The following is an 18,970-nucleotide window of genomic DNA, read 5'->3' on the forward strand; positions in this document are numbered from 1 at the left end:
TTTGCCTTCAAGTGCAATCCTGTTCAGCTTTTTCAAGATTCGCTTCAGACGACAAAGTGCTGCCACATGCTTTGACAGTGCTTACACAACTTCAATTAATTTATTCAAATTAAATGCATATAATTCTTTGGGCTACTATTTACATACTCTACATTTTAATAATAGAGTTTAGACCAAAGAATTTATCTTAATGAAAATGAAGTATGTGTTTTATTGAAAGATGTGATATTTGTCTGTAATAAATATGCTTAGTATCAGATGGTAGTAACTTCTGTTTCTTACCTGGATACTAAATACTTTGCTATTTTGCCAACAGGGTGACTTAGGAGCTATAGATGAAAAATATGATGTTGCAATATCATCGTCATGCGGAGCATTAGATCACATAGTTGTTGATACGATTGATACAGCTCAAAAATGTGTTAATTTCTTAAAGAAGCAAAACATAGGAGTAGCAACATTTATAGCTCTTGATAAGGTTTGTATGATTTTAATTTGTTCTAATTTTCTTGTACTTAGTGGGTTTTTTAATTTGGAAAAATGCTTTTATATTATAGATAGTAAATGTTTTCCAATACTTAAAATAAAATTGGAGCTATAATTTTAATATCATTTTTATATATCTTGATACAGGAATTTTCTTGCCTTTAAACCAATAATTAGCATCAATACTTTCATTTATGTATCCATTAAAAATATCCATGTTTTGAATAATTTTATATGATCCTTTAGAATATTATTTTTAAATAAACAGATCTGAAAGATGCAAGATTTTCTTATTATCGCTGCTTTAATAAAAGCAGATTTAGATCTATGTCAGCCATAGCTAGTCTTTAACTTATAACTGGGACTGGGATTTCAGTAGTAAGTTATGGAAATTATAAGTCAAGGCATTCCTGTGAATGGATCTGATTTTATGACAATTTTTATGGCAGTTATTAAGCAGATGAAGTGCTTGCAAGTACGAATCTCACAGTTGAGCAAATTATATGATCATAATTCCAGATCGGTTCTCCCAAATGGTTGCTTTGTCCCAGACTAAGCACTAATGCTGGAAACTGGCAAATTCATAAACTGCAGTCATGTGACCTTGGGATGCTGCAACCAGTTGTGAATGTGAGCCAGTTGCCAATCATCTGAAATGCAATCATGTGATCACGGGTGTGGTAGTGCAAGGTTTTATGGCAGCAGTAAGTGCTTTCCAAGACTATAAATCACTCTTTCCAAAGCCGTCATAACAATGTTATTAAACAACCAGTTGGAAGTTCACTGCTGCCTATAATTTTAGCTGTTCTCTGCTCATATCCTACCCATTAAAATGCCCAGCACTCAGAAAAGTGGGACAAACTTATAGCAAAATGTTATTTTGCAAGAATTTTAATGGTATGTTTTCTGGATCCTGGGGCATTACAGGTTGCCAATATATATTAAGATTACATTGAAGAAAGAACTAAAAAAGTTTTGTAGTACAATTAAGATGCTAATAAAACCCATATAACTGAAGCTGTAGATGTGTATATGAAATGCTTATATAATTTTTAAAATTATTAATCAACTGCTTTTGTGATGGTTTTCATTCTCCTCCAGATGGCAGTATGGGAGAAAAGCATGGGTAAAATTCAGACTCCTGAAAATATTCCTCGTCTATTTGATATGGTGAAAGTGAAAGATGAGAAGGTTCGCCAAGCCTTTTATTTTGCATTGCGTGATACTCTGGTAGCCAATAACTTGGATCAGGCCACCAGAGTAGCATTTGGAAAAGGCAATAGATGGAGAGTCATAACGTTGCAAGGACAACTTATAGAACAATCAGGTACTTTTAAAAATACAATAAAAACAAAGAAAGAAATGGAATGTATGTATAAGGCTAGCATTTCTAATTTGTTCTTAATATTTCCATAGGAACAATGACTGGTGGTGGAGGAAGAGTAATGAAAGGTAGAATGGGATCCTCTGTTATAGTTGAAACATCCGAAGAAGAGGTTAGTAGACTGCACAGATGCTAAATACATATTTATTTGTATGACCTTTTCTATTATAACAAATCTCAAAATGCCTTATAATCAAGAACTAAAATACCTACTGAAGATTTAAATAATACCAATAACTAATTCAATTTAAAGTGTAAGGGAAGCTAAAGAAAACAAATGTACGCCTATGGCAATCATATACAAAGCCCTGAAAAAATAATATTGAACATTTAAGTGAGTTACAAATTTTAGAAAGGGAAGCACTCATGAGATGGTACCTACAATTAACTTCCAGAAAAGCTTAACTTACTTACATTTAACTTCTTTTTTTAGCCTACGTTTTATTTTTGCAGGTCCATAAAATGGAATCACAACTGCAAAAACAATCTCAAAAAGCCATGTTATGTCAAGAACAGAAAGCACAACTGGAGGAAATAATAACGAAATTACATAAAAATATTAGAGAAATGAAAAACACTTTAGAAAAATACACTGTCAGTATAAAGGTAATAATGTTTTATGTTGTATAACTGCAAATTTTTTTAAAGGAAAACTTGATTTTTTGAGATTTTGACACAGGTTTATTTAAAAACACCACTGAAGAAATTAAGTGCAAGATTCTGAACCTCAGAAAATAAAACTGTTCTTTTGAACCTGTACTTTACAAAGGATTCTAGAGACTACTTTTCTGCAATGGTATTTCTGTTACTTAATATATCTAGTAGAAGACTAATAAAAGTCCAGTTGCCTCCTGAAAAAAGTACCTTTGGGACAACCACGACCTGGATGACTAAGAATTTCTACAGATTTTAAGAGAAGACAACTATCTTCAGATTAAGTCATAATGTGAAGGTTTACAAGTTTAAATTCTTCATTTGGGAATAAAGTCACCTAGAGTGTTAGAAGTTTAATAAATAAATTTAATACATTTAATAAAATAAATTAGAATTCATTTTAATGAAATACTCTGACGCAAGTGGACAAAAGGGATATTTTCATTTATTGACAAGTTCTATATTATAAAATCGTGTTCAAGAACAATAGTTTGTGAGGAGTCTGAAGTAAATTGAGAGTTGTCTTTCATGAGGATTATGCAGGACTCATGCTCTTTGTTCCTCTTTTTCTAAATGAAAATTGCACTGAGGAACTTGATATTTTGTGTGAACTGCTAAATCACCTATTTTTATCTTTTAGAGTTTGATGGATCAAGAAGCTCACTTAAAAGTTCAGCTTAAAGAACTAGAAGCAAATGTAATTGCTTCTGCTCCTGATAAAGTCAAGCAAACAAAAATGGAAAAAAAGTGTAATAACTTCAAAGAAGGTAAATAATCGGGGGGGGGGTCATTTTTATGTCTTGTAAAATTTTGAATTTTACTCTTGTTTTTTCCTCCCTCCTCTATATAAACCCATTAAATGTTTTTGCCATTTTTTAAATCTTGGATTTGAATTGGTGTCATTTCAAATCGGTTTATCTTGTGTAGTGATCATAACCGGAGTGTTTTAATCTTTTCTACATTTCAAGGTCTTGTTTTATTTCTTTCCATAATTTATTGAAATGGTTTCAAATATATCCTTATTGCATCACGACAAGTAAAGCCTAAACATTTCAATGGATCTTTTGTTATCTCACAGTAGTCTCTTTTTTCACATTTTTCCCTCAGAAGTTAAGTGCCTGCTATTATGTTCATTGATTTTGTTTTCAGAAAACAAGCCAGAATATTTTATTACTTTTATCAGCTCTCATAATAATATTTATTTTCAAGCTTTATAAGACTGCCCAACCCAAACAGTTTGGCTCTAAGCAGCATACAGCATAAACATACAATATATTTTTTTAAAAAGAATAAACAAAACCATTTAATAGACAACATATAAATATAAAATGTAAAACAGTAAACAAGTATACAAGAAAAGAAATCTAGGGGAAGTCAGACTTAACTGGCTACTAATGTCCGGGAAGAGCCAGGTCTTAATGACATTCCTTAAGGCAAGAATGTTAGGTCTGTTATATATTGGAGAAGTTGATTGTTCTAGAGATCAGTTAAAAAGGGCAGACTTCCTGGATCTGATAAGATGACAAAATTTAGAACCCAGAGCATGTCCTCCATGTGGAGATGTAGATATTCTTGGAACAAGCTGAGATCCTTCAAGTCATCCAGTCCTTTGCTATGTAAGGCTTTAAAGGTAATAATTAGCATTTGAATAGTACCCGGAACCCTATTAGGAGCTAATACAGCTTGTAGAGTTACATGAGTATAATGAGATTTGCTTGTCAGCCCTCCCAGGTAAAGTAGCCAGGAAACATGGCTAAGATGAACGTAAGGCTACATTAACAAAAACATTGCAAGTCTGAAAGTGCCACCATTTTTCATTGCTTTATCCACTAGGGCAGGCCCTTTCTAAGTTTCTTTCTCTAACCATTAAGCCACTGGGGCTCCTGCATTTCTTGTCTGATTATTTCCTAGGTACATCTCTTCCCCTAGTTCCCCAAGGTCATCCATACATCCACATGTTTCATTTAGAGTGATCAAGTGTGAGTGAATATGAGCAGGGACTCCTGGTTTGGGAATGAGTGCAAGTAGCATAGAAGACATAGTTGTGCAAAGGCTCTTCTGGTCACAGCTGCTGCATACTCTTCAAGCAGAAGCTGTGAATCCTATAGAATGCCCAGATTGTACACCAAATGTTGAATGAGGGGTTGTTGTTTTTTTCAGTGAGACTGGTCTATCAGGGCAATCTGTTCTACCCAAATATGGGACCTTTCGGATCCAAACCAGGAACCTTCGCAGGCAGTCGCTTTCATGACAAACTATTTTTATTTTAAAATATAAATTCAACCCAAGTCTTGAATGGTGTAATGTCACCTAACCAGAACCAAAGATGGAAATTTGGCAACTTCCAGATCTGGAAAAAATCCACAGACATTCAATCTTAGTAGAATTGAGCTACAGCCTATTTTTCCCCATCCAAAGCCACACAGTCTCCAGACACTTCATTTAGATAGGGACAAAAATGTATACTGTGAATCATTGGCATATTAATAATAGCCACCCTGAATTGACAGATGACCTCTCCCAGCATCTTTGTTTAAATATTAGAAAAAAGAGGGAACTGGACAGAGCCTTGAGGCATCCTTCAAAGCATGGACCTAGTGTTCAACTGATTCCCTTCCACTAACTGAAACTGGCGTTGGAAAACCGCTGCAGAAAGGTGCCCCTGACATCCATAGTGGCCCAGAGAGATACCATTGTTCAAAGGCTATCAAGGAAGCTAGGATGGATGCGCCACTCCTATCCTATAAAGCAAAACAATATGCAGTGAAATATTAATAAAGATTTCTTTTCGACAGATTATGACAAAGTGGCTGCAAAAGCTGACAAACTGGAAAAAGAAGTTAAAAGACTACATAATCTCATTATTGAGATAAATAATAATAAACTTAAAGCTCAGCAAGACAGTCTTGATAAGATAAACAAAGAAATAGATCAGTGCACTTTTGCCATTACAAAAGCACAGGTAGCAGTCAAGACATCAGAAAGGTATGATTTCCTATTATGAACCAACATCCTAGAGGTAGAATTGTGATATTTATTGTATTTATTACATTTAATTAAAGAGTTTAACACATCTGTTAAGTAATTCATTTATTACTGCTGATTTTTTTATAACTAAATTTTTAGTTCTTAGTCTGAATTCTGCTAGTGTGTAGTACATTTGTTCAACACATATATTGGTGACTTATTTAATGTATTGCATAGACAAATATTGATCAAACTGGTAACTATTCAAGAGCCTAAGCAAGCAATTTAAAAAGCTAAAATTAACAAAGCGCTAGACCAGGTGTCAAACTTGTAGGCTGGATGCATCATGCTCTGGCCACGTCCATACCGGTTTATTGAAGGGGAAAAATTGTGATAAGTCATGTGACGACAACTTATCATTGCGAGTTTTACACCCCTGCGCTAGGCCAAGAAAGGCTGATAGCCCAATATTGTAAAACAAAAGGAAGAACTGTTGGAACCTTAGGTAAGCGGTGAGAACAATGAGTAAAACAAAAATAATACCAAAGACATGGAAGATGCATATGTAACTTTTAATTATAAAAAAGGAATTAATCCTGGGAACTTCTGACATATAATCCAATTTCTTTAGTGAACATCAATTATAAGTACAGTGCATTCAGAAAATATTCAGACCCCCTTCACTTTTGTCAGTTTTGATCTGCTGCAGCCTAATTCTACAGTTGTAGGAAATTCATTTTTTCTCATCCATCTACACTCAATGCCTCAAATGAAAAAGTAAAAACAGAATTTTAGAAATGTATGTAAATGTATGTAAAAAACAAACAAACTGAAATATCACATCAGCATAAATATTCAGACCCTTTACTCAGTACTTTGCTGAAGCAGCGATTATAGCCTTGAGTCTTTTGCGGGGGATATGACATGATAATTTTTGCACACCTGGATTGGGGAATTTTCTGCTATTCTTCCTTGAAAATCCTGTCAAGCTCAGTCAAGTTAGATGGTGACTTTTGGTGGACAGCCATTTTCAGGACCCTTCAGAGATGTTCAATAGGGTTTAAGTCTGGGTCTAGCTGGGCTACTCTAGGACATTCATAGAATTGTCCCTAAGCCACTACTTTGTCTTGACTGTCTGCTAAGGATCATTATGTTAGAAAGTGAACCAGCCTGAGTTCCTGAGTGCTATGGAACAGATTTTCATTGAGAATATCTCTGTACTTTGTTCCATTCAGCTTTCCTGACCAGTTTTCCAGTCCCTGCTGCTGAAAAGCACCCCCACAGCATGATGCTACCACCACCATGTTTTACTGTTGAGATGATATTGGGCAGTTGATGAATGGTGCCTGGTTTCTTCCAGGCATAACATTTAGAATTGAGGTCAAACAGTTCAATCTAAGTTGCATCAGTCCAGAGAATCTTGTTCCTCACAGTCTGAAAGTCCTTCAGATACTTTTTTGCAAACTCCAAGTGGGCTTTTGTGTGTTTTGCACTGAGGAGAGGTTTCTGTCTAGTCACTCTGGCATAAAAGCCCAGATTGGTGGAGAGCTGCAGTGATGGGTGTCCTTCTGGAACTCTGTCCCATCTCCACACAGGAACGCTGGAACCCAGTCAGAGTGACCATTAGATTCTTGGTCACCTCTCTTACTAAGGCCCTTCTCCTGTGATTGCTCAGTTTGACCAGGTAACCAGCTCTTGGAAAAATCCTGGTTTGTACCAAACTTCTTCTATTTGAGAATTATGGAGGCCATTGTGCTCTTAGGAAAATTTCACTGCAGCAGAAACATTGCAGACTTCCGCAGATTTGTGCCTTGCAATAATCCTGTCTCTGAGCTCTGCAGGAAGTTCCTTTGAACTCCTGGCTTTCGCTCTGCCTTATGCACACACCTCTCTATAGAGAGGTGTGTGCCTTTCCAAATCATGTCCTATCATATAATTTAACACAGATGGACTCCAATCAAGGTGTAGGAACATGTCAGCAACAATCAAGAGAACTAGGAAGCACCTGAACTAACTTTCAAGGGTTCTTGCAAAGGGTCTGAATACAATGCCAATGTGATATTTCGATGTTTTCTTTTTTAATAAATTAACAGACATTTCTAAAATCCTGTTTTTACTTTATTGTTATGGGGAACTGAGTGTAGATTAATGAGAAAAAAATTGACAAAAGTGAAGTGGGTCTGAATACTTTCTGAACATACTGTATATTTCTGTTTCCCCACCCCCATCCTATGCATCCTCCTCCCTGCCCTTAATCATATTGCTGTACTTTCTTTTTTATTTTTAGTGTTTCATTGTTTTACTATTGTTATATTTACAGTTTTTATCATTTTACTCAGAATAGCCACACAGGTGATAATAAATTTAATTAAAACTGATCAAATAGATCAAAGGGAAAATGAAAAACAACAATAGGTTTATCAATGAACTAGAGTAAATCAACAATTTTAAAAATGACAATATTTTCAGGTGTAGAAAAGGTTTTGATATATTTCTTGTTAGGAGTTTTAAACAGAATGATTACAAGACAAAGATTTAAAACAGCCCATGTTTCAACAGCAAAGGAAACAGCAATATAGCTAGCTTTTCTGCAGAAAGTTTGATCTTTATTGTGTTTATGTATTTCATATATGTTAAAAAGGAATTTTATAATATAGATTTATACTTTATAGAAACCTGAAGAAAACCGAGGATGCAATTGTTCGCACTGAGAAAGAAATTGAAGAAAATAAAAACCATATACAAATCTTAAAAGAACAGCTGAATGCATTAGATGAAAGAGCTACTGAAGTTATAAATAACAGCAAAAAAGCTGAAGTATGTATTATATTTGCTTTATTTTTCAGATGACACTTAAAGCAATATATGAAGACAAACTGTGTTTATTGTATAAAAAAGTAGTATTTTCTGTTGAATTCTCTGGTAAGGTCCCAACACTATTGAGATTCATTTTGCTTAAGGTAAATTCTGTTAAAAGTAGTTCTATGTAAACTGAGTTACTAAGGGAGTGGGGCTTGCTCTCATTTTATATGCTTACCCTGTCAGTATTGGTAGGAATGGTCTTGGTGATGGTTTCTCCACTCATGTATGTGTTCCAAAATTCATTTTGGAGACTGAATCAAAAGCATTACTTAGACTGTGGATGTGATAATAACATAGTATTCAGAAAACACTACAGCTGTCTAAAACATTCAAACTAGAAATTGATGAAGGCTTTATTTAGTTATTTATGGAATATTTTCTGACTTTATGAGAAAGGAAGAGACTGCCCATAACTCAGAGAAAAGCAATGTTTTAATTGATTTTGTCACCTAAGCAGACAAAACTTGTATAGCTTTTCCAATCATTTTTCTTTGAAATTTGACTAATTTTGATGCTTTGCAAATATTTTGATGTTATTTTATAAAATTTATTATTTTAATTTTGCATGGTAACTATGTGTACATATATAAATTAAATGTACATTAAAAAGTATCTTGAAATAGATCATTAGAAATGCAAATGTTATGATAACCTAATAATAAAGATTTAACTTTAACTTGTTTAGGAATCCTTACCCGAGATTCAAGAGGAACGTCATTTGGTGCTTCAGAAAATTAAAGCTATACAAGAAGAAGAACATTTGCTACAAAAAGAGGCACTCAATATTAGGCTTAAAATTGAACAACTAGACAGTCACATTACTGAGCATCAATTAAAGATTAAGTATTGGCAAAAGGAGGTAATAAATACCAGTAATATTTTTTTAATAAGACAAATTACATATTTACAAAAAGGTGGTTGCTTATTTCAGGCATTAAATTATCATATGTATCATATGCTGAAATTTGTAAAGATTCAATATTGAAGCAATTAGTGGTTTTTGTGCTGGTTTTGGTATCCTGGGTGGAGAAGTGGTAAAGTATGTGCATTTATAGCCTGCATGGGTTATACAAGGAACGAAATGCTTCACTCACTACAACCTCCAAAAGCCCATTTGGATAAATTTATTTTCTTAAAAGTTATGGGGACTGAGTGAATGGATTAATATTGAAGTCCAGTGGAAACCCCTGGAACTTAGAGTGACTTAGAATTAAGAAGTTTTTATTTATATGATTTTGACAATGCCATCAATACTTTAATTATATAATCATTTATATAAAACATCTGTAACGCTTGCTTAAGAAAAAAAATGATTTTCAATTTTCTAAAACTTAGTATAACATCTTTCCCTGGGTCGGGGTAAGGCACTCTTGAAATTCAGGAACAAAATGAAAAATTATTTGGAAAAGTACCCTATTTTTATTAAAACTGTCTTCTAACTTTTGCATTACTGAATTCCCTATTTGTTATAATTAGACTCTTAATTTGTTACATTTTCCTGAAATATAATTCAGTAAATTCAGGTGAACTTTTTAACAGTAAGACGTTCAAAATGACCTATAGAACTTTTAAAACTCCATTAATCACAGTTGGAGAATCTGGGCAAAAATAAACACAATATAGTAAATATCTAATAAATATCTGTCTGAAAAGATTAGTAGTAAAACTTACTCAACTGGTGTGCAGCTCTGCTATAATCCCCTCTCTAAAGTAATTGCTACCAGTATGGATGGTAATTGCTCATTCACTGAATAAAATATATTTTAGATATCAAAGATATCATTGCATTCTGTGGAAGCTGAAAAAACAGAAAGCCTTCCAGTGCTAACTCAAGATGAACTAGAAAATATTAAAGATCCAGATATTATAACAAATCAAATAGCTATTTTGGAAGCTCAGTGTCATGGAATGAAACCAAACTTGAGTGCCATTGCTGAGTATAATAAAAAGGTAAGAATTTTTCCAATATTTTGTAGAATTCTTACAAGCTGATATAGATTCGTCCCATGTGGTCATGTGATCAAAATTCAGGCATTTGACAACCCATCAAAATTCATCTATCTACCTAGCTCTTCCCCTTTTGACTACCTTGAATAGCAGCTCCATGGCAGCAGCAGCAACCTTGGCCACAAAGCAAACCCTGGCCATCTCCTATAGTCCATGGTCCTTGCCCAATTGATTTTCAACATCTTTCTCCCGCTGCTGCTGAGGCGTGCCTGGCCTGGTTCCTATGTGAAATAGCTGCTGGCCACACTAGGCCATTCAGACAATTCTCCAAATTGCATGTGCACAATGCTTCGAAAGAGAAGCTTTCCAAAGCATCACAAGAATGGCCCATATGATTTCCCCAAGACTCTCCAAAGCATTATGAGAATGGCACATGTGATTTTGGGAATGACGAGTACAGCTTTCTTAAAGAATCTTAGAAGCCTGTACAACTGTCCCAGTTGTATTGTCAAGGTGTGCCACTGTGCAGGGAGACCAAAATTGTAGAGAGGTGGGGAGCTGGGTGGTTGGGGAAAGTTAAAAACAAGGCAATGTCTTACCATACTGAAGCCTGGGGCTGGGAGGGATCAAGCTGGGAATTGCTTGAATTGGCCTAGGTCCTAGCCTAACAACCTGTGGGGCTCTGTTAACAACTATTTGGATTACCAGAATTGTGGTCATTAAATGGTGCAATGTAGTGTGTTACAGCTGCATAACTTAAAAACAAAATCCCATCTCAATTATTCTTGTAACACCAGGACTACCTGTAGAGCTTTTGTATTCACTATATTCATTTTTGCTACCTTATAAGGAAGAGTGACATTAAGAGCCATTTATGAAATGTTATATTCTATTTAAAAATTATTTATCTTTTTTGAATAGATTACAATGATTAATGCCTTTTGTTGTGTAAAATAAACATTGACTAGGGGTGAGAGTCCAGGAAGAAGGAAATGCCAGGTGAGGTAATAAATAAGAGTGGGTTAGGAAAAACAAGATATGTATGAAGTCATACTGACATATCCAGGTATTTGTATACCAAATATTTGTTAGATATAAGAGATAATGGAAGTGATAAATTCAGTTTTCAGATTGTAGAATTTTACGAGGGTACAGTTCTAAATTACTAAATTGGATAATAAATAGTACAGATAATCCTTAGGTTAAGACAGCAATTTCGACTGGGACTTGTAAAGCAAGACATCACACGACCACATTGCTTAGCAATAGCAATCTGGGTAGGCCCAATTGCTGTTATAACCCCAAATCATAAGGGTCATTAAGTAGGAAGTGGTGGGAGTCCCAGGTAAAGTGTGTGGGTTCTATAGGGTGACAGGAGAGGCCTGGGGGAGGAGGTTGCACTGGGATAGTTGCTACGGGAAAGGCAATGTGGGTGTGTGAGTGTGCTGGGAAGTTGAGGGAAGGAAGTATGAGGACTGGGAGACAGAAGATAGGGATTACCACAGCAACTTGTGACCTTCCCTGTCAGGTTCCCCATTCCCTTTCCTTTTGGAAGCTGGCAGGGAAGATTGCAAATGACAATCACATGAATGCACGTATGTAGGATAATGAAACAATCTAAGTACAAGTTGTTTGCCAAATGTTCGAATCATAATCATGTTGACCCTAGGAGTGCTGGGGCAGTCAGATTTTCAAGAATCAGTCGTAAGTACCATTTGTTCAGCATCATGGCAACTTCTATTGCTGAACAGGTGGCCAGTAAGCACAGACAATTTGTAATTAAGGATGATACCACTGTTGTTCCAGTATTTCAGCACTATTAAGCTTCATTGAATTGTTAAATACATCACTTAATTTCATTTACCCATTTGTTTTAGGAAGAGCTATATCTAAAACGTGTGGCAGAGTTGGATGAAATTACCAATGAGAGAGACAAATTCAGAGAAGCTTTTGAAGGCCTTCGAAAAAAACGGCTTAATGAATTTATGGCAGGATTTAATGTTATAACAAATAAACTAAAGGAAAACTATCAGATGCTTACACTAGGAGGGGATGCAGAACTTGAGCTTGTTGACAGTCTGGATCCTTTCTCTGAAGGAATTATGTTCAGGTTGGTATTGCATGTAATTTTCTTAATTTAAATTAAGTCATTTTAAAAGCAAGACCAATCAGCACTATCTGATGGACCAGGGTAAAATAAGGCCTAAGAATATGGACCACAAAAGCTTGGTTTCACAGCTCACTAAACTTATGTAGCCGCAGCATAACAATTGATGTCTAAATCTAAATCCCTAATTTGCACTACAAAAATAATGTGTCTGAAGGATTAATGGAAAATTATTGAGATGATGGATATAATGTACTTTTGGTTTGCTTAAAGCATCTTGGTGTTAATGTGAAATTAAGTAAAACATACATTTGTGAATATCATCTTTCAGTGTTCGACCACCAAAGAAAAGTTGGAAGAAGATATTTAACTTGTCAGGTGGTGAGAAGACATTGAGCTCCTTGGCTTTGGTTTTTGCTTTGCATCATTACAAGCCAACCCCTCTCTATTTCATGGATGAAATTGACGCAGCCCTTGATTTTAAAAACGTTTCCATTGTAGCATTTTACATATATGTAAGTATTACAGAAGTTAACATCATCCAAACTTTATATGTGTTATCAAGATAATAGAAGCTGCACATAAAAGTATTGGGGAAAGCTTTTGAACTTTTTCCTCACAAATTAAGGAAATGAAATCTGAAAATAATTTTTGAAAATGTTTAAGTCACAACAGCAAAAACTGTGAGTACCAATACAGTAGAAAATGCACATGACCAGTATTTTAGTGCATGGATACTCATCATATTGTTTCTTTTCAAAGTAAGCAATATTTTGCATAGTTAAAGTACCAGACTAGAAAGAAGTGGACCGTGAATTCAAGTTCCATCATGAAAACTAGCTGGGTGACCTTGGGCCAGTCATTCTCTAACCCCAAATCACTTCACAGAATTGTGGTGGTGGGAAAAAAGGAGGAAAATGTCTATCAGAGTTTCAAGTAACAGACCCAAGGCAATAAAAACTTGAGGCCTGGAGTTTCCTCAAAGTATGAATTTATTAGGAATAGCATATTGGCACATCTGTAAAAAAAATCCAACTTTGAAGGACCCGAGGTTTTCCCCACCCAATTCAAATCCCCAAAGTTTTTCCCCCAAGGTCACACATCCAAGGTCGAACCAGGACACAGCCCCAATTCCAGCTGGCCTTTGCCCTTGTCTCCCACAGGAAAGAATGTTATTTTGGCTACACATCCCCAGCTATCTCTGTCTCCCCCCTCACGTTCCTAGAGCTTCAACGGCCTTACTGTAGCAGCCCTGAAGATGCTTCCAAAATGGCTGCAGGGCTGACAGGGTGTTGGATATATCCGTTGCCTTGAGTTATTTGTAAAAATGAAGGTGGGATACCAATAAACAAAAATAAATAAATGAGGCAAACATTAAGGCATGAGATAAAAAAGGGAATATAGTTAAAACTAGTTTATACCAACACTTTAGTATATATCTCATATTTCTCTCCTTGCAAACTATCATTGATTCTACTACATGTCTTTTGTTCTTACTCTTCTTGAGAATTTCATCTATTCCAGCCAATCATAACTTTCTCATTCTTCCCCTTTTGATACATTCACACTTTCTTCAGAGTTACTTATTGAAGTGAGTGGCCACATACATTGAATAATAAATAAGTTCCATAAGTTGATCCTTATTCTGTATTATTGCATGCTTTAGTTTAAAATGTCAGTAGCCTTTTTTCAACTTATCTGCAGGAAATGAAGTGATCTAATTTTAGAGATTCAGGACAGCCTGAGTCTGTGTAGGAAAACCTAATTAATAACCTAAACTTTCTTTTCTCTAAGACAGTTGACGAGAATGTTGATGCTCAGGCTAATACTGAGAAGTGCTGGTTCTACTATTGTAATTGAAAGGATAAAAGCATTTTCTAAAAAAAATCACTGTGTGGTGAATATTAACACAAAATTTATTCCAATTTTCAGGAACAAACAAAAAATGCACAGTTCATCATTATTTCTCTGCGAAACAACATGTTTGAAATAGCAGACAGACTCATTGGTATTTACAAGACTTATAATACAACAAAAAGTGTGGCAACAAATCCCAAAATTATTGCATCAAAGGGACTTGCTGAACCTGGTTCCACAAAATGCTTCTGAATATGGACTTTACTTTCAACATTTTTTTTCCTAATGAAGATTTGCCAGTAATTTAATATCTATTTTCTATAAGTGGTTTTTGAATTTAACTTGTTACTGAGTGTCCATTATCTTAAACAATATAAATCTGTTCAACTCAAGTGACTGCGCTTAAAACACAAATAATTCATATGTGACTTTTGGTAGAAGCACCGAGTGATTAAAACAGTGGATTTTTAAAATATATATATATATATATATATACCTACAACCTATTTTTATTTGAATTCGAAAATAAAATTTTGACAACTTTTTCTGTATTACAAAAATATTCTAGTAAATAAAATAAGTGAATAAACCATGAAAAAATAAATAGCGAGCAAAGTCTGATATTTTGCTAGCTGCAGTATGGTTCTTTGATTTGGTTTGGCGTCCTCGGTTTAGGATTGATTTGACAAAACCCAGCTACATTAAACAATGGTTAAAAGGACCCTGGCTCAAACATTTTGTAAATCCATAATATAAAAATTATTGCTAAAATATGTTAACATATGTATTGCAGAACAAGACACTCTTAAATATGGACAAATGGCTATGATGCCAGGAAAATCCCATGGTTCTTAACCAGACTTTATATCCATCAAGCAGAGGATGCTTAAATAAGTTTCTTCCCTTAAAATAGCTGGTAGAAAACTTTTTGTCTAAATATCCAGAATTTGGCAGTTCCCCAAAAAGTTTTTTACTGGCCTGATTCTATATAAGACTGCTCCTTATGTTCCACCAGACAGAATGTATATACACAAACATGATTTCTAGGGCCTCATCCTGTGCTTGCTCAGATTGTCTATAATCTCTGTGATACCAGTCCCAAGAATTAGGGCAGAGGCTATGTCCATAATTCATTCTATGCCACTTGCTAGTTGAAGAACGATCTGCAGCATTGCTGACGTCTGCTGCCTGCTCACTAAGAAGCCCCTGCAATGGACTCGCCTGAGTCAGTCCAGCTTGGCAACCATATAGGGAAGCACTGTGCCAGCCTGTGCCAGTCACTTCATTTACCATTGGGCCAGTTGTCTCTGCTGTGATTGCTGTTGCCACCGTTGCTGGTCCTGTTCCTCCACCAGCTCAAGCAATTAGTTGTGACAGCACTGAACAAGTGAGTCTTTAGACCAGTCTTTAACATTCCAGCTATTGCAACATCTCTACAGTCATGTGGTTGTGATCCAGTTGTTTGGCACCAGAATCACATGACATTTGACTTCATATGACTGCACTGGCTTGTCCCAAGTGAGGTCAATGTGGAAGGGGGCAGGGAAGGTTGCAAATTGTTCCTGTAAATCACCCATGCTGCTCCTTCTGAGGAGCCCTATTGTAAGGTCTCAGTGATCTTGTGGTCTATAGTGCACACTAGTGCCATAGCATCCTTTTCCATCCATATACACTGGTACTGCAACACCCCCATCCCCAGACTCATTCTAGCACTCACCCACCGGCCTGCTTACAAGCCTCTCGGGACTTTGCTTGTGGGAAGCTGGCAAGAAGTTGCCAGTTGGGAAGCCTTTACTTAAAGAAAGCAAGAGAGACTAACTGGATTGCCATCACTAAGCAATATATTCATGATGTGCTTAGTGATGGGAATTCCAATCTCATTTCCCATCATTAAATGACTTGTATGGATTATACTGAAGCGTTTACAAAATAGTTTTGAGTTTTATTTCTGGAGTTCATTCCTTTGAGACAGGAAGCCCTAGTTTGATCTTATCTGGGTCCTGAGGAAGAGAATGTCCTGAAACAACCTCTTTTATTGGGCTTTATCTTTTAACAGCAAGAAAGCATTGTCCATGGAAAAGGAGGACAAAAAATATGGTTTTTGCACATCTTTAACTCCGTGTTTTTTAACTGAAATAAAATGTTCATCCATAGTAATCTTAAAATTGCTTAGTCATATTCCATCTTTCCCAACAAATTAAGGGTGTTTCCAAAATGAAAAACGCTTTATTTCAAACCTCGAAACAAATACCACCTCAAATTTTTCAAAAAACATTTCAGACGAGCTGCAGTTTGACAAATAAAACATGGATTGTGGGTGGTGTTCTGGGTTTATCCTGAAATAAAAGTAATGGGAATCGCCAAGTAATTCTAAACATTGAATGTGACGAGTATTCAATTTTCCCTTTCCTATTTTCTTCCATGTTGATACTGCTTTACTCCAATATATGCAGAAAGCTATCAATTTTAATTTGGGATGCTGATCATCTACCCCTTATTTCCATATGTCATTTAGGAGGAACAAAAGGCCTTAGATATTGAAAAATGGGAGATGTTACAAACAGGCTGTCCAGCCTATTTTATAGATTTCCCAGCTAACATGACTGTTTCTATATAAAAAATTTAAAAGGTTCTTTTGTTCACAATTTCTATTTATTATTCCAATAGTTGGTGTTATTGCTACCAGTACTTCAAAGTTCACTGCTTCAGAGCAGAGCAGTGTCATTTACATAGACATTCACGCTTGCTATTTCCTTAACAATTATGCTTCTCTACTGTAAGGACATGCATATCACATATTCCCCTTGCTATCCAAATCCATGGTGTCAGGATCACTCCTAGCCTGTAAAGGGGTGAAGAGGGAAGGGGCTGGAACAGTTAGATCCAGCGGTTAATACACCAGGCTAGAAACTTCTATTCCTGTCTTAGGCATAAAAACTGGTTGGATGACTTTAGATCAATATCTTAGTCCAACTCACTCAAAGTGGTGGTGTGGGAAAAATAAGGAACGAACACAAGGTATGTTCATTGCCTCTATTTATAAAAATAATAAAGGCAGGATTAAAAAAAAAACTAAAAATATTAGTCATGCTCTATAGTGAAATGCAGGAACGATTTCTAAGCAACAAAGATAGCTAACAAAATTTAAATCGAGCCTTGCCCTGACAATGCTCACCTCATACACAGACCTATTTCAATAAGTGGGAAGGGGAACCATAAGGTCTGTTTATCAAATTAAGCACTGGACACAGTAGAGTATGATTGGCAGATGGATGAGTTACTTGCTCTCTCTCCACAACCCATGGCCCTTCCAGAGTTCCAAATGTAAACCGCAGACTTCTGTTGGCTAACAGCCAGGGTTCCTAGGATAAAATTGTTTTGACAACCATAGTGCTCTCACAAGAAATTGAATGTTTTTCTGGCGTCAGATGAAGCCCTTCTTCCCCACCTTTGGGCTTGTACCAGTTTTAAACTTCTTTCACAGAAGACAACTTTTAAATCTGACTTTTGCAGTTAGTTTGATTTACAATTGGACAGATAAATGATTTAAGTGTGTGAAAGCTAAGATTCAGAGACTCCGTTATTGTGAAGTAGCAACTTCTTTACTTTATAAATTTTGGTTTGGCAATAATTTATCCCTTCTGTAGGATTAAAGGACCTATTACATCAATTCCCTTCTTGAAACTTTTAAGACATTCTAGGGTGTCCTGTATTCTGGAAAGGTTTTTTTTTGCTGGCAGGGTTAGTGATCCTCTCATGGCCATGTCATGCTATGGAACAATAAGATAGAAAATGGGCACCTTAAATGCCTACTGAGGATGTAGAAGCTGAAAAGTTGTTTTGCCCGTCAAAGAAAATGAAGCGAGTGGATGGCTAGAAAGTGGGTTATGAAAATCTAAAAGCCTATGAATGTATTATTTACATTTATTAAATTTGTTTACTGCCCATCTCGCCACAAGGCGACTATTATTTTGTCTGCTCTATCACAGCCAAAGAAAGAAAAAAAAAGCCCAAACCCACTTACTTTCCTATCACTAGTACATCCTTAAAGAACTATTCTGCAAATTTAACCTGGATGAACCTTGTTCTGTTTAAAAGATTTGCTGAGGAGGGCATTGCAGACATTGGTGTTTGGAGAAATAGTTTCTGAATCTTAGGCACAAGCATGATGCTTGCATCTATCCAGTCCCTTATACTTGATCCCTGCCCAAATTGTCCATTAAGATTTGGATGTTAATGATTTGGAAAGGGTAAATATATCAGGTAGTGCTCCCCTCCTTTGCAAGAGTTACAATCCCTTTTAAAGACATTGCTAGTTGTAGAAATATCATTATCCCACAATTATGATCTGTGGCCAACTGCTTAATAGGGAAAAGGAAGATCAGTTCACACTTTCTTTCAGGATAACAATTTTCTGCACCTGCTTCAACCAGTTTGCAAACTATAATTTTACATTAAAATTGCCTCAGTATCGGGAACTGCAGTGCTATGCAGTTGGTCCTAAAATGAGGTGCTCTGTTTCTAAGGCTGCTAGGTAACATGCCTTTGATATAATCTAAGCAATTTAATCTCATGTACAGTGGAGCCGCGGGTCCACTGTTCCCGGACTCCAGTCGAGATCCGATTTGGTCATGTCTGGAAGCACGACCGACTGTGCATGCGTGCAGTCAAAAAAATGGCGCTGAAGGTAAAATTGGCACGGAAAG

General features: G+C 35.8%; 1 protein-coding gene across 1 annotated transcript in view; it reads left to right on the forward strand.

Moving 5' to 3' along the window:
• The window catches only part of SMC4 (structural maintenance of chromosomes 4), a 38,910-nt gene extending 24,086 nt beyond the window's left edge, over positions 1-14,824 (forward strand). Inside the window, exons 13-24 of the mRNA XM_026705828.2 lie at positions 317-478; positions 1,588-1,813; positions 1,903-1,982; positions 2,324-2,476; positions 3,165-3,291; positions 5,320-5,509; positions 8,164-8,308; positions 9,039-9,212; positions 10,121-10,303; positions 12,178-12,410; positions 12,739-12,922; positions 14,340-14,824. Coding sequence (XP_026561613.2) covers positions 317-478; positions 1,588-1,813; positions 1,903-1,982; positions 2,324-2,476; positions 3,165-3,291; positions 5,320-5,509; positions 8,164-8,308; positions 9,039-9,212; positions 10,121-10,303; positions 12,178-12,410; positions 12,739-12,922; positions 14,340-14,516 — 2,034 coding nt within the window. The 3' untranslated portion in view covers positions 14,517-14,824. The remainder of the gene's footprint in view (positions 1-316; positions 479-1,587; positions 1,814-1,902; positions 1,983-2,323; positions 2,477-3,164; positions 3,292-5,319; positions 5,510-8,163; positions 8,309-9,038; positions 9,213-10,120; positions 10,304-12,177; positions 12,411-12,738; positions 12,923-14,339) is intronic.
• Positions 14,825-18,970: the final 4,146 nt, after the last annotated feature.

This window comes from Pseudonaja textilis, chromosome 4 (assembly GCF_049901715.1).
Source record: "Pseudonaja textilis isolate UNSWEBS1 chromosome 4, rPseTex1.2, whole genome shotgun sequence".
Lineage (NCBI taxonomy): Eukaryota > Metazoa > Chordata > Lepidosauria > Squamata > Elapidae > Pseudonaja > Pseudonaja textilis.